The sequence below is a fragment of the Empidonax traillii genome, unplaced genomic scaffold (genome assembly GCF_003031625.1).
Source record: "Empidonax traillii isolate 1590-97213 ecotype Southwest subspecies unplaced genomic scaffold, ASM303162v1 scaffold4:size3804566, whole genome shotgun sequence".
Taxonomy (NCBI): Eukaryota; Metazoa; Chordata; class Aves; order Passeriformes; family Tyrannidae; genus Empidonax; species Empidonax traillii.
Genome location: NW_020955197.1, coordinates 3,342,273 through 3,354,916, shown reverse-complemented (window position 1 = coordinate 3,354,916; position 12,644 = coordinate 3,342,273). Strand labels below are relative to the sequence as shown.

Sequence of the window (12,644 nt, the reverse complement as noted above, 5' to 3'; positions counted from 1 at the left end):
AGGACTGGGCCCAGCACTGATCCCTGGGGGACACCACTGGTGACCGGCTGCCAGCTGGATGCAGCCCCGTTCACCAGCACTCTCTGGGCCCGGCCCTCCAGCCAGTTCCTGACCCAGCACAGAGTGCCCCTGTCCAAGCCATGGGCTGCAGCTTTTCCAGGAGTATATTATGGGAGACAGTGTCAAAGGTTTTGCTGAAGTCCAGGTAGACACATCCACAGCCTTCCCCTCATCCACCAGGTGGGTCACCTGATCATAAAAGGAGATCAGGTTGGTCAGACAGGACCTGCCCCTCCTAAACCCATGTTGGCTGGGTCTGATCTCTTGTCCATCCTGTAGCTGCTGTGTGATTGCACACAGGATGATCTGCTCCATAACTCTGCCAGGCACTGAGGTCAGGCTGACAGGCCTGTAGTTTCTAGGGTCAGCCTTGCATCTTTTTTTATGGATTGGGGTGATATTTGCCAAATTCCAATCATATGGGACCTCCCCAGTGAGCCAGGACTGTTGGAAGATGATGGAGAGCAGCTTGGCAAGCTCTTCTGCCAGCTCCCTCATTACCCTAGGATGGATCCCATCTGGTCCCATAGACTTGTGTGGATCCAGATTACTCAGTAAGTCACTATTTCCTCCTGGAACTCAAGGGGGCTATTTGGTTTCCTATCTCTGTCTACCAGCTCCAGAGGCCAGTTGCCTTGAGGGCCACCTGTCTTACTGGTAAAAACTGAAGCAAAGTAGGTGTTAAATACCTCAGCCTTCTCCTCATCTCTATTAACTATGTTTCCCTCCAAGTCCATCAAAGAATGGAGGAATAGTCGAATAAAGGATGGATTTGAACTACAGGTATTGAATGGAGTTAGCACCAATTATGTGGAAACTCTTCAAGATCTTTCTGAAGAGAAAAGGGATATGTTACCATGTCTATGATAAGTAGTATCATACATGGAGAAAGAGCTTTATTTTCAGTATTCCTTTTATCTCTGTTCTGTAAAGCACAGTTTAATGTTTTCCATTTAACTTCTACTTTTAATTACGGTATCTTTTATTGCAGTAACATCTGTTAAGTCTTATATTCAAAGGCTGATCTTTCCTTGATATTTTATGAGATGTATTTGGTTTACATCCAAGCCTTTTCACCAGCAAAAGGACTGAGTTTCAGCTACATCCCAAAATGTCAAAAGTCTTTGAATTGTTTTTTGCAAAGGGGTATTCTGTAGCTTCTGAGAATTTAAGAAAACAATATATCCATGAAATATTTCACAGTGTTGTACTGTTAATTGAGAAGTGCAAGATATTAGACTTTAAAGGACCTTCATGTTTGTTTTTAAAGTATAAAACCAGCAGTTCTGCTACTTGTAGGTCTACACTCCTGTATGACCAAAAACTATCAGAAAAACTCAGTCTGTTTTTGTAGTAGTGCCTCTTGATAAGGAACACTGTAGTTGCTTTATAAAAAAATATTGCTTGCAAGAAAAATAATTGATTTACTGATTTTTTTTTGTTGCCCACATGTTCCACATGTAGTTGCTGCAATATAAATAATATTATTAAATACTAAATAGTAGACATTGGATATACTGGTTAATAAGAAGTTTTCACTTTTTATGTAATTTTTTTCTTTAATGTTGGTAATAAGTTGTGACTGGTTGTAAAAGTGGCCTCATTATTTCTCAAAAAAGATGATGCAGAAAAAAACCTGAAAACATGTAAAAATAACTCAACGAATGCTTTGCTTCCTATATAAAGACTCATGGGATTTAGTGTATTAGTTTGAATAGGCCAGTGGATTTAACCTGTATTTTAGCAAGACATTTGTTGAGTGAAATGAGTACAAAGCAAGATGACACTGATTTATGGTACATTAAGTGTTTTACTCTGGATTTTTATGTTCTAGATATTTGCAGTGATGTGCTGAATTTCCAAATAGTAGTTATGGATGGAAATTATAAAAACACAGAAAATAATTTTACGCTCTAATGTATGTGTTTTTAGTTTCTATTTATAGTGAGACTTTTCTTTCTAAATTAAGAAAAAAATAAGAAAGCTACTAGTTTGATTAAGGTAAAATAGCTGATTTTTTTAAACTGAAGAAATGCAAGATATTATGAAATTTATCTCCGCATGTATTTTACTGGTTTCCCTCTGTAGCACTCTACTCAGAAGCATGCATAAGGTATACTATTCAACACTAATTTTATAGTTCCATACATAAGTGCTTCCCTTGTTAATCTAATATTTCCAGGGAACAAAATGTTGTACATTTTGGTACTTCTAGTCTGCATTTTTTCATTATTTCACCATTTTGCTGTATCTGTTTTACAGATTCTAAAAATGGAATGGGGAGGAGAGTATTCACTTGATTCCTCCAATTTAGACTGTTTGTTAAATGTCCTTCCTGGAGAATTGGAATTCCAACAAATCCTGAGTGATGTTGATGAGAAAATAAGGAAGAACTCTTCCAGGTAAAGAGTATTTTATTTGTATCCAAAATAATAATGTAAGTCATTAGGAAGAAATGTGACTTATCCTTTCTAGTTGTAGATTAAAATTCTGATAAACATTTCAACAGTAATTTTATCTAAACCACTTGAGCATTTAACAGATTTTTAATGCCATATAATTATTGTGCTATAGTCTTTCTCTTTATGGTACTATTAACAGTTGAATCATCTTAATCTTAGGTTTTATTGCAGTAGGTGTAATAGTGAAGGAAGAAAATGTGAATTCACATGACAGTTTTGTTTCCTACAACTAAGACATAGAATTTTTATTCTATAAAAGAGCTACAGAATTTGACAAAAAGCAACATTTGAACTCAGTATGTTCTTTAAGCATTTGTAATGGAAGTGGAACAAGGAAGTAAGTTAATATACATAGAATTTCTTATGTAATCTGTTGTTTTACCTATTTCAGTTAAAATAGTGCTGCAATAGAAAGTTTTCTAACTAGAATTTGAAATATATTTCTTTGCCCACTTCTTTGTAACATACTGAGTTCCAATAATCAATGCTGTAGAAACAGTGGACTTCTGAAACAATTCATTGTTGATGTAGATTTTTTGCATAACTACAAAATAATCATCTCAAGGTTCTGTGCCTTATTTGTGGCTTAATTCTTTAATACCTTTCTAATATTTTGATTGTGAAAGATGCTCTTAAGAAAATGGACTTACTGTCCATTAAAAAAAAAAGTGCACATTCAAAGATACAACACGACATTTTGAAACTGCTCGCCCTTGGATAACAGTGCATCTTACATAGTTTTATGGTTTCAAAGAACTCCCTTCATGACTTTCGTTTAAAGAATGTATAATTTTAATGTAGCCCACATTTGTGAGAGGTCTTTGCTGTTCCCAAGCAGCTTCCTGAAGGATGGAAGTAAACCATTGCATTATCTTGCTGAAAACTGATTTAGATGATCAATTGTTATATTGGTTATGCCAGGCTGAGAGATTTTCTGGGAGGGCGGCTATTTATATTACTCTCATCTCATATTTTATTTAAAAATTTAGTGTTTTCTAAAGCACTTGTAATATTAATAATCCCAGGGTAATAAGGATATCGAAGATCTGGGAATTGTGCTGTTGTGGACCATTGCATAGTACAATTTCACATTACAGTTTTTCAGCAGTTGAGATGAGTGAAATGTAGATACTTACTCAAAGTTTAGTTGATGTCATAATGCAGTTAATTGCACAGGTAATTAAGTTTTGAGAGTCTATGGTCTTGTGTATCTGGAAAAAACAGCATCAGTATTTTTGCAGAACAGTTGTCACCTCTTCAACTACCAAATAAAAGTGATTTTGTTGTCATTATGCAGCCTAAGAGTTAGGAAGATTCTTATCAAGATGAGCCTTTAGAATTAATGCTTTACTACTATTTTTGATTTTAGTGTGTGTAAAATGTATGCTGCTTGTGGAGAAAACTGTTGGCTGTGGGAAAGCAAGCCAGTTGTCCATTCCTTTTAGTGGTACTTTACATCACTTACCATTTTATGTTACATTTTACATAAATGTCATCACAGTGTAACTGTTCTGAAGAAGGCCGATTGTCACTTATACCTAGTCCTACAAATTAGAAGAACCTTTCATTTTAAGTTTTGTAAGATCCTAATGATATTTTATCAAGGGAGACATGAAACTGAATTGTCAGAAAGAGTTTTGTATTATTTCTACTGAATTGACACCTAAAATAGTTTTTAATCTAATTTTCACAAGGAAAAACAAAAAGTAGCTCTGTAGATACCAGCTGATATTTTGCTGCTCTAATATACCAGTTTCAGAAATGGAGAAAAGTTTAAGAGAAGATAGTGACAGCAGCTGATGTGACTTTTAAATTAAAAAGAGTCCTTTTATTTCTAATATTTTAAAAGTATCATGGAATTAAATAATTTTCAAGTTATCATTGATCTTTGTGAGTGGTATGATAAAAGCAGATCTATGTGCTGTGGTGATACAGTTGGTATACAACCTATTTTTCATCAGAGAGATTTATGCTTTTATTAGACCACAGAGAATGAACACAATAGTATACAGCATATATATATTTTTAAAAATGAAACACTGTGTAAAAAATTGTCAGGCAAAAGTTTGTAAATCACTTGAATGGTCATTTATTGCCCTTCTACTGAATAGGTTTTATTAAATTGTGTGACAGGACAAATCAGATGTGCTTTTCAGCTGTTGAATTACCTTCCATGTTTTTCTATTGTACCAATTCTGTTTGGTGCTATAACAAAACAAAGGCCGTCTGTGTGAAATTGTTTTATTTGTAAATTTGGAGGTAGTAAGTGGTTCATTCACTCACTATTACATAACAGAACCCTTACTACATTTGAATGCTAACTTTATTTTTACAGCAGTTTACAGAAGCAGGTAAATATGAACTCTCAAAAATACTGTCATTGCTGTCCAGTTTTATGTAAAGTGATAGTCTCAGGTTATTCTCAAGCATGAAGTTGTATTCATCAGGACAGCCTTTTTGTCTTCATTCTTTCCCTTCACAGTTGCTTTGATTTTTACTGTTTATCAAAACTGAGTATTTGGATAATTTCTCCTAACGGGTGGTTTAAGAATTGCTAAGAGTTAATTTTTGAACAATCCACAGAACTAAACTTTCAGCTGATATTTAATACTTTAAGCTGGAAATACAGTACAGAGCTTGAAACCAAGCTTATAAGTAATTTAAGTGATTGTAAGCATGAAATGTCTTCAACTGTTGATTTTTTGTATTCAGTTTTTTCTTCAGTGAATGATTGGCTGCCTTTTAGTGGTGATAAAGCAGGAATAGATTTTATGAGGCTCTAGGACAGTGTGAGGTATTCTAGGTCTTCATCAACAGAACAATTGCTCAGAATTCAACAAAATTATTTACTAATAATTGTATCTCCACAATACACTGGAGATTATAACTTTGTGAGGCTCTTCACAAAGACTTAACTTCAATCTGTTAAACTTTCACCTGCCCTATGTCTAATTAGCAGTAATTTAGTCATCAAGGGTTTTGAAGAAGGTCTTTTTTGAAGGGCTTCAGTGAGGTCAATATTAATAAGTGTTTACAGGTTAGTTAGCTGCCACATGCATCTGCAGAATCAGATCTTTGACTGCACTGCATTGCATCTTTTTCCATATATAAATTGATAGTAATTATTAATTTATATAAATTTTAATATAAATTGTAGTAATTATTTGATAACTAACAAGACCTTTACCTTCTGAATCATAGACTGTCTGGAAAGTACCTTAGTAAGGAGGTTAGTATGACATGCTCCAGCTGTTGATCGTAACAATGCTGATTTGCCAAGAAATGCTTCCCACTTACATTACAAAAAAGGGATGGAGGAGTTTCAAACAGGTTGTTAAGTCAAGCTATCTCATTCCATTTTCCTGTGTCAGAACTGGAGTGTGTGTGGGCTCATGTGTTTTTAAACTGACATGTACTGCAAGGGTTACCTTGTTTTTAATTTTGAAGAAATTCTTGTCTTGGTCTTCTCTGGAGTTTTCAGGAAGCAGCTTATGTCACATTCCTGTTATTCAAGAAATTCAGCAAAGTCTTGAAACCTCCAACCAAAATCCCAAGAGTGGTTGAGAATTTCTAATTAGAAGTAATCGTAGAGGAATTAAAATTTTGATTTTATCAGTTTTACTCAGACCTACTATTTATCACAGCTCTTGAAAAGAATTTGACTCTTTTGGGCGAATGTAACCTGCATGCTGTACAAATATATTACTCTGGTGTTTACCTGATGTCTCAGTTTAACAAGGTTACAACTTTGAATTTAAGAAACTTCAGGTGAAAGTGTGGAAAAGGAAAAGGACAGGTCTTTACTGACAAAATCCGAATAAACAACAAATGGTGCCATCAAAACTTTCAAAAAAAAGAAACAAAACAAAGTCCCTATTCCCCAGGTGTGAGTGTGGGGGGGAAGGGCTGAAAGCAGAACTGTTCCCGGCAGCTCAGCAGTTGCTCGAGGCCACGTGAGCGACTGGTGGCTTCGCAGCCAGCAGTGAAAGAGTAATTTTTTCCACAGGCACAGTTTCAGGTCAGGCAGCTCTGATAATGCAGCCTCACCCCTAGTGCAGAATACATTGCTCCGAGATGCTTCGCTCTCTCGGAAAAAGGAGAGGGCCGGAAAAAAACCAACATCAGCAAACCACAAAAAAATCCCACCCAACTGAAAAAACAACCGAAAGTAGCTCCCGCTCTGTCCGTCGGTGGAAAACCCAATCCTCCGGACAGAGGACTCCCGAGGCGTGGCCCCGGCTCGCTCTTTCGAGGGCGCCTCTCCCTCCTAGCGCTGCTGCTCTTACTAGTGCATGCGGTTTCGCTCCGTCCCCCCGCTCCTGACTCCCTCCATTCCGGAAGACACCGCGGGGGAGGACGTGGCGGGGAGAAGGGATGGGACACCAGGGAAAAAATTCCGACATCTCTTTTCAAACCTATGACACCTGAGAATTTAGTGCTTATGAAGGTATTAGAGTAACATTACTAAAATTTTTCAAAAAATAGTAGCTGTCTGATCACTTCACTGGACTAATTGCTAGGAATAAGTAATTAAACTGAGAAAGGAATGAAATTTTTTTTCCTGTGCAGGCTATGTTGTCTTTGTGCATAATCTCTGAGCTTAGGATAGTTGTTCCTTCCTAACTTGCTAGTTGGACACCTCAGAATTTCTTAGAAATTGGCTATTTTATTGACATGCAATTTCTTTACTCCAATATTCAGTGATTATAACTGTGTCAGTATCTTAGGTTAGTTAGCTGCCACATGCATCTGCAGAAGCAGATCTTTGTACTATAAAGTATCCCATTTCATTTCGTATGAGCATATATAAGATGATGACTTTTTAACCATTGTTTGTCACTATCATGTTTTGGTCAATGGAGCTAAAAGACACACATTTTACTGCCAGTCTTCTGAAATAATTTGTTAAGGCTAAGCTTACATCTTGTGGACTGAAAATATCTCAAGCCTTTAAAACAAAGCAGTGGTTTGGTTAGAACTGGCTGTTCTTATATGGTTAAGTTGTTGAGTACATTTCTCTTTCTAAGGTCAAAAAGTTTTCACCACTCTATTTCTTAATATGTACTTTACAGTTCAGTTTTGTAAGTAGCTAAATCAGAGATATCAAGTCGTTTGTAAAGTCCTTTAACTATGTTCTGTGTCTTTGGTTTATATCCCAAGGTCCGAGAGTAAAATAAGAAGAATTTGAGAAAGTAAATTTTTTCAAGGCTTTTAGCCTGTAACTCATATTTTAAAGAATTACTGGTTTTAAAAACAAGCATCAAGACATACTTGTCTTAACAGAAGTTTTCTGAAGAGATACTGTGTTTATAGTCAGTATTGTCATCAGTTTTTTATTGCTGCTTACAAATGTTTAACTTCATTCATTCGTACTGGTCTTATTTGGAATAGAACTCTTGAGATAAAATATGAATAAAAGTTGTAGTCAAACTATGAAAAAAAGTTAACAAATATGAGGTGATAACGAAGCCTATATTACTAGCAATAGGAGCTTTACTTTCTTGCTTCCTCCTCTGCTCTTGAGGTTACTATTGTAAAGAACATTAAACATGAAAAGTAATGGCATCTATTTATGCAATTGGTTTAATGTGAGTAAGAAAACTGACATACCAGAAAGAATAATCTGTTGGTGAGATAGAGTAAAATGAAACAGCATAAACATTATAGGCTTGGAACTATATTTTTTTTTCATAATTTTATGAATCTAAAGATATACATCGTACCATGACTGTTACTTTAGATTGTCATAAGCATTGCAGGAACATCCAAGATGGTAAATAGCATTTCTTGAAAAACTTCTTTTTTCTCTTCAGGATACGGTGAACAAACCGTGTTTTGCATGTCTCTATGATATTATTTTGAGTTAGATTGTATCTAACAGTTTTTGCTAGAAAATAAGTTATTTATATATTTTGATAAGTTGCTTTTATTAACACACAGTAGTGCTGAGGCATCAGCAATGACCTCCTGGGAAATGTCCTAAATATTTACCTTTTGATAGGTAAGTTTTTGAGAAATAAAGCAAAGTATTTGTTTCATCATGGGAGAAAGTGTAACAATGAAAATGCCTGTTGGAATTATACTGGTAAATGTCTTTCTCAAGTTTTTTACTACTCAAAGTGTATAGCAGGTCCTCAGAGACACAGGTTTCCAAATGATATGACTGGTTTTTTATACCAAATGTCCTGTACCTTTAGCAGTCAAGCTTTTTAATGAGTAGTATGAAGTAGTATTATGGTAGGGCTTATATCTTCAAAACCAATGGAAACAATTGTTTCATTTATTTTAAAATTGTTCTTAATAAAAGACATGTAAACTGATTCTAAAGCTAGATATCCATGAATATGAGGATCTGAAGCATATGGAACATGAGGTTTAAAGATAATTTCACTTTATAGCTTCACAGTTTAATTTAACCAATGTCATTGTCATTTTATAGTGGCTCCATATGAAGTAAATTGAAATGGCTTGTTAGAAATTGAAAACAGTTAGGAGATCATAGTTTAGCTTATTCACGTAGTAATCTTAGGCAATGGAAGATGATACCTGTAGAGATCAACCCTCATTTTGGTACTGTACTTTTCAAAAAATGTATCCATATGACAGTGCTTACACTATCAGTTACATTATAGTTCTTAGGTTGTAACTGTTTGTCCATAGATGCAGCCAATTAAAAAGAAGTCCCTCCACATGATTAAGTTATTTGTAAAACTGTCATAACTTAAGAGTTCCTATGGGATTCTCATATTAAGACTGTCTCTCTACAGTGCAAGTCCTTACCAAATGCTACGAGTCCTTACCAAATGCTACTTCAGAAAAACACTTTCATCGTGGACACAGACAACATAAAAGAACTGTGCTTTAGTTTGTGAAAAAAAACCCACCTAAGACCCTCACCTGAAAAAAGAACGTATTTAAGTGATACCACTTCCACTTGCATAGTGATGTGCTAGTAGTACTAACCACAAATAAAGATATGGTCAAGGTACTCCTGGTGTGTGACTAAAAACTTAATTCTTGAAAAATCATTAAATCTAAAAAAGAGCCATATAAGCATAAGAATCAGATTTCTTTAATACAGAGAAAGTTTGTTTGGTTTTTTTTTTCTTTAAGCTTTTTTTATTCCACCCCTTGCTTAGTAGTTTGGTGACTGCTTTTTTTTCCTGTTTGTGTCTGAACAGTTCTGCGAGTTCAAAAAAAAAGGTTGAATCATAAACATCAGTGGAAGAAAAAAACAGAGGGCTCTTAAATTTGCACTCCCTTTGTATATATATAGTATCAGTTGAATCATCTCTTTTGATGCCTCAGTTTGCTAAAAAAAGAGAACTACTTAACTGCACTGAACTTTAAAAAAAATTGCAATTAATGAAAAAGTATTATTGGGGAAAAAAGGACTTCAGCAATTTACATGGCTTTTTTAAAATAGTACTTTTAAAACTAAAATTAATGAAATACATTAAGCATATTTTTTCACATCGAAATTACATATTTTTTCACAGTTACTAAAAGTTCAGCAAATTTCTTTACTCAACCAAAGAAATCAGTCTTGTTCTCTCTACATTGATATGAAATTATAAAGTTTTAAATACCCAGTGAGAATAATTTTAATCATATTTAGCAGAAGTCTTTTACTTAAAATGCCCACCTTCTAAACCCAAATAATACACATTTTTATTTTTTGAGAAGTAACAGATTTCTAAATATTTAATTTGTGTGATTCATGTGAAGCAGTAAGCATGTGTAGTTAACCATGTTCTTGTATTACGAAGTGTTGACAAAAATCTTAAAAAGATGTAGCAGCGGCTTTGAGATCTTGTTTATCTACACTATGCTATATGCTGTAAGTAAACAGGATGAAAATATTTTATTCAGTCAAAAACAGTTTTAGTCCTAATTAATTGTTTAAATTTTGGGGATAAAAGGATTAAATAAAATGAACACACTTAACATGATTTATGTGGGGGTTTTTTGGGGGGATGGCGTGGTGAAGTGGAGGGGAAGCACTGAAATCTATCCATTTAATCCCCTTATCAGTACTGGGGCAAATAACCAAAATGTCTGGTCTTGAGGAGGCTGTAGCCTATTCATAGCTTGTCATTTATTAGCTTGCACACAGATTCATATGTCAAAGATGAGTGTAAAAATTGGCTTGTAGTTGTAGCAGATTGGCACACAACACTAGTGACCTTTACGTTACGCAATGTTGTAATCTATTTGGGTATGTTTAAATGAGACACATCAGCACACCACAGTAAAAGGCTTTGATAGTGTCCCAGGAGTCAAGGTGTATGAAGAAGGTGTTTAGTTTCAAAGTCCTGAGAACCGGCTTCACACGTTAAAAAGAAACTTTGCCAACCTTTTATCAAGTTTAGAATTGGTATTCATGGCTAGGTAATCAAACCTAGTTCTGCATAGATCTAGTCAATACTATTTTGCTAACTGAAACTATATTAAGCATTGCTTTTGAAAAAGAATGTAGTTAAGAACTAGTGAAAAGTTGTTTTTGTAGAAAATATATAGAGTTAGATTGTTTCTGGATTTTTTTGTTTGGTTTGGTTTTCACGTAAGCGTCCACACAAATAGAAATAAAATCATTCTGGATATTCAATTGTTCTTGTGATCTTTGCAACTGAAATTGCTGTAATAACCTACCAAACACATCTGGTTTCATAAATAGGGTTATGATTCTAGATGAATGTTAAGGAGTGGATCAGCTCCTTGAAAACAAACGCTCTTTCAAATATTCTAATGACAAAACAGGAAAGAAAAGACCTGCTCTCTCAGCACAACTGACTCTAAAATTCTTTTCAACATTTTCTGTGATCTCAGTGGGTCTTTAGGAAGTTTTTAATATATGTTAGGTTTTATAAAACAACCGCTGATTGCTAAAGGAGCAAAATTCAGTTTATAGTCTCTGCTTTAGCGAATAAAGCACCAAAGACCAGATCTTAGGTTGGATGGTGTCTTATTCATTAACTACCTTATTAAAAAGAATAAGATTTTTTGAGAAGGGAGGCTGTACTTAGTCTTGCTGAGAATGGTATAGTCATACTGGAAGGAAATTTATTTTAACTCTAGCTCAACTGTACTTAAATGTTAATCCTGCAAATTCAGGCCTTATTTTGTGAGAATAATTTAATTATAAATAAGAAAGGCTAGTGTTACATTGCTTTTACATAGTTTTTATTCTTTAAATACAGAACATATAAAATGCTTTTATCTCCACACAATGAAGAAAAATCCTGTTCTTTTTTTGTTTTGTTTTGTTTGTGTTTTTTAGCATAGAAAAGTGTCTTAAAGACCTGCAAAAAGAAGTAAATGAAATATATACTGATGAAATTCTACAAACCACAGCTGACTGCATTCAGTGGCTAAATAACTGCAATTTTAGTTCACTCAGACCTTCTTCTACAGACCATGGAGAGCTGATGGAGTTCCTTAGGACCCTGGTAAAAATTGTTTATTAAAGACTATGTTTGGAAAGTTGGTTATATGATTGGAGGTGGGAGTGTGGATGGTTCAATTAGTTTTCTCATTTTGGTCTTCACTGTGGTGATGACAGTTCAGAAATTGTATTATAAGGCTTAGTTTTGTTTTCGTGTCTGCAGCAGGGTGTTATGTTACCTTTCGATCATGCCTTAATTAGACAAACTTGGGACAAAATCTTTTCACAGATACTGCCGTATGTTCAGCTCTGCTAGGATTGTTTCATAAAACACGTTGGTAAATAAACACTGGAAGTTACTGTCTGTACTGAGGCTGTTAGTGTTACTGCATATTCTTCACTTGTTTCAGTATGAATTTAACTCATCTGGTGTGCATTATTATCCTTTATGTATTATTTAAGCTTAAACTTCCTACCTTGTATCTGGCCAGAGGCATAGGGGGTATAGATGCCCCATCCCTGTAGACGTTCAAAGCCAGGTTGTACTGGATCAGCCTGATCAGTTTGAAGATGTTGCTGCTCATTGCAGCAGGATTGTACTAGATGACCTTTAAAAAGTCACTTCCAATCAAAATGATTCTATGATGCTACTCTTTTTAATTAGAAATGTTGGAGCTGCATCCGTTGTCCTGGCAGGTTGTACAACTGGATGTAACCAGAAATCCGCTTTCACTTCA

At 34.9% G+C, this 12,644-nt stretch overlaps 1 protein-coding gene across 6 annotated transcripts in view; it reads left to right on the top strand.

Annotated features, from left to right (window-relative positions):
* KIAA0825 (KIAA0825 ortholog) overlaps positions 1 to 12,644 on the top strand; it is a 238,079-nt gene that overhangs the window by 36,794 nt on the left and 188,641 nt on the right. For 5 of the 6 annotated variants that reach the window (XM_027878183.1, XM_027878158.1, XM_027878149.1 and 2 more), the window contains 2 exons: positions 2,323 to 2,462; positions 11,803 to 11,971. In XM_027878183.1, coding sequence (XP_027733984.1) covers positions 2,332 to 2,462; positions 11,803 to 11,971 — 300 coding nt within the window. In that variant the 5' untranslated portion in view covers positions 2,323 to 2,331. Of the gene's footprint in view, positions 1 to 2,322; positions 2,463 to 6,492; positions 6,541 to 11,802; positions 11,972 to 12,644 lie in introns of those variants that run through there. The other variant, XM_027878174.1, reaches the window with a different exon arrangement.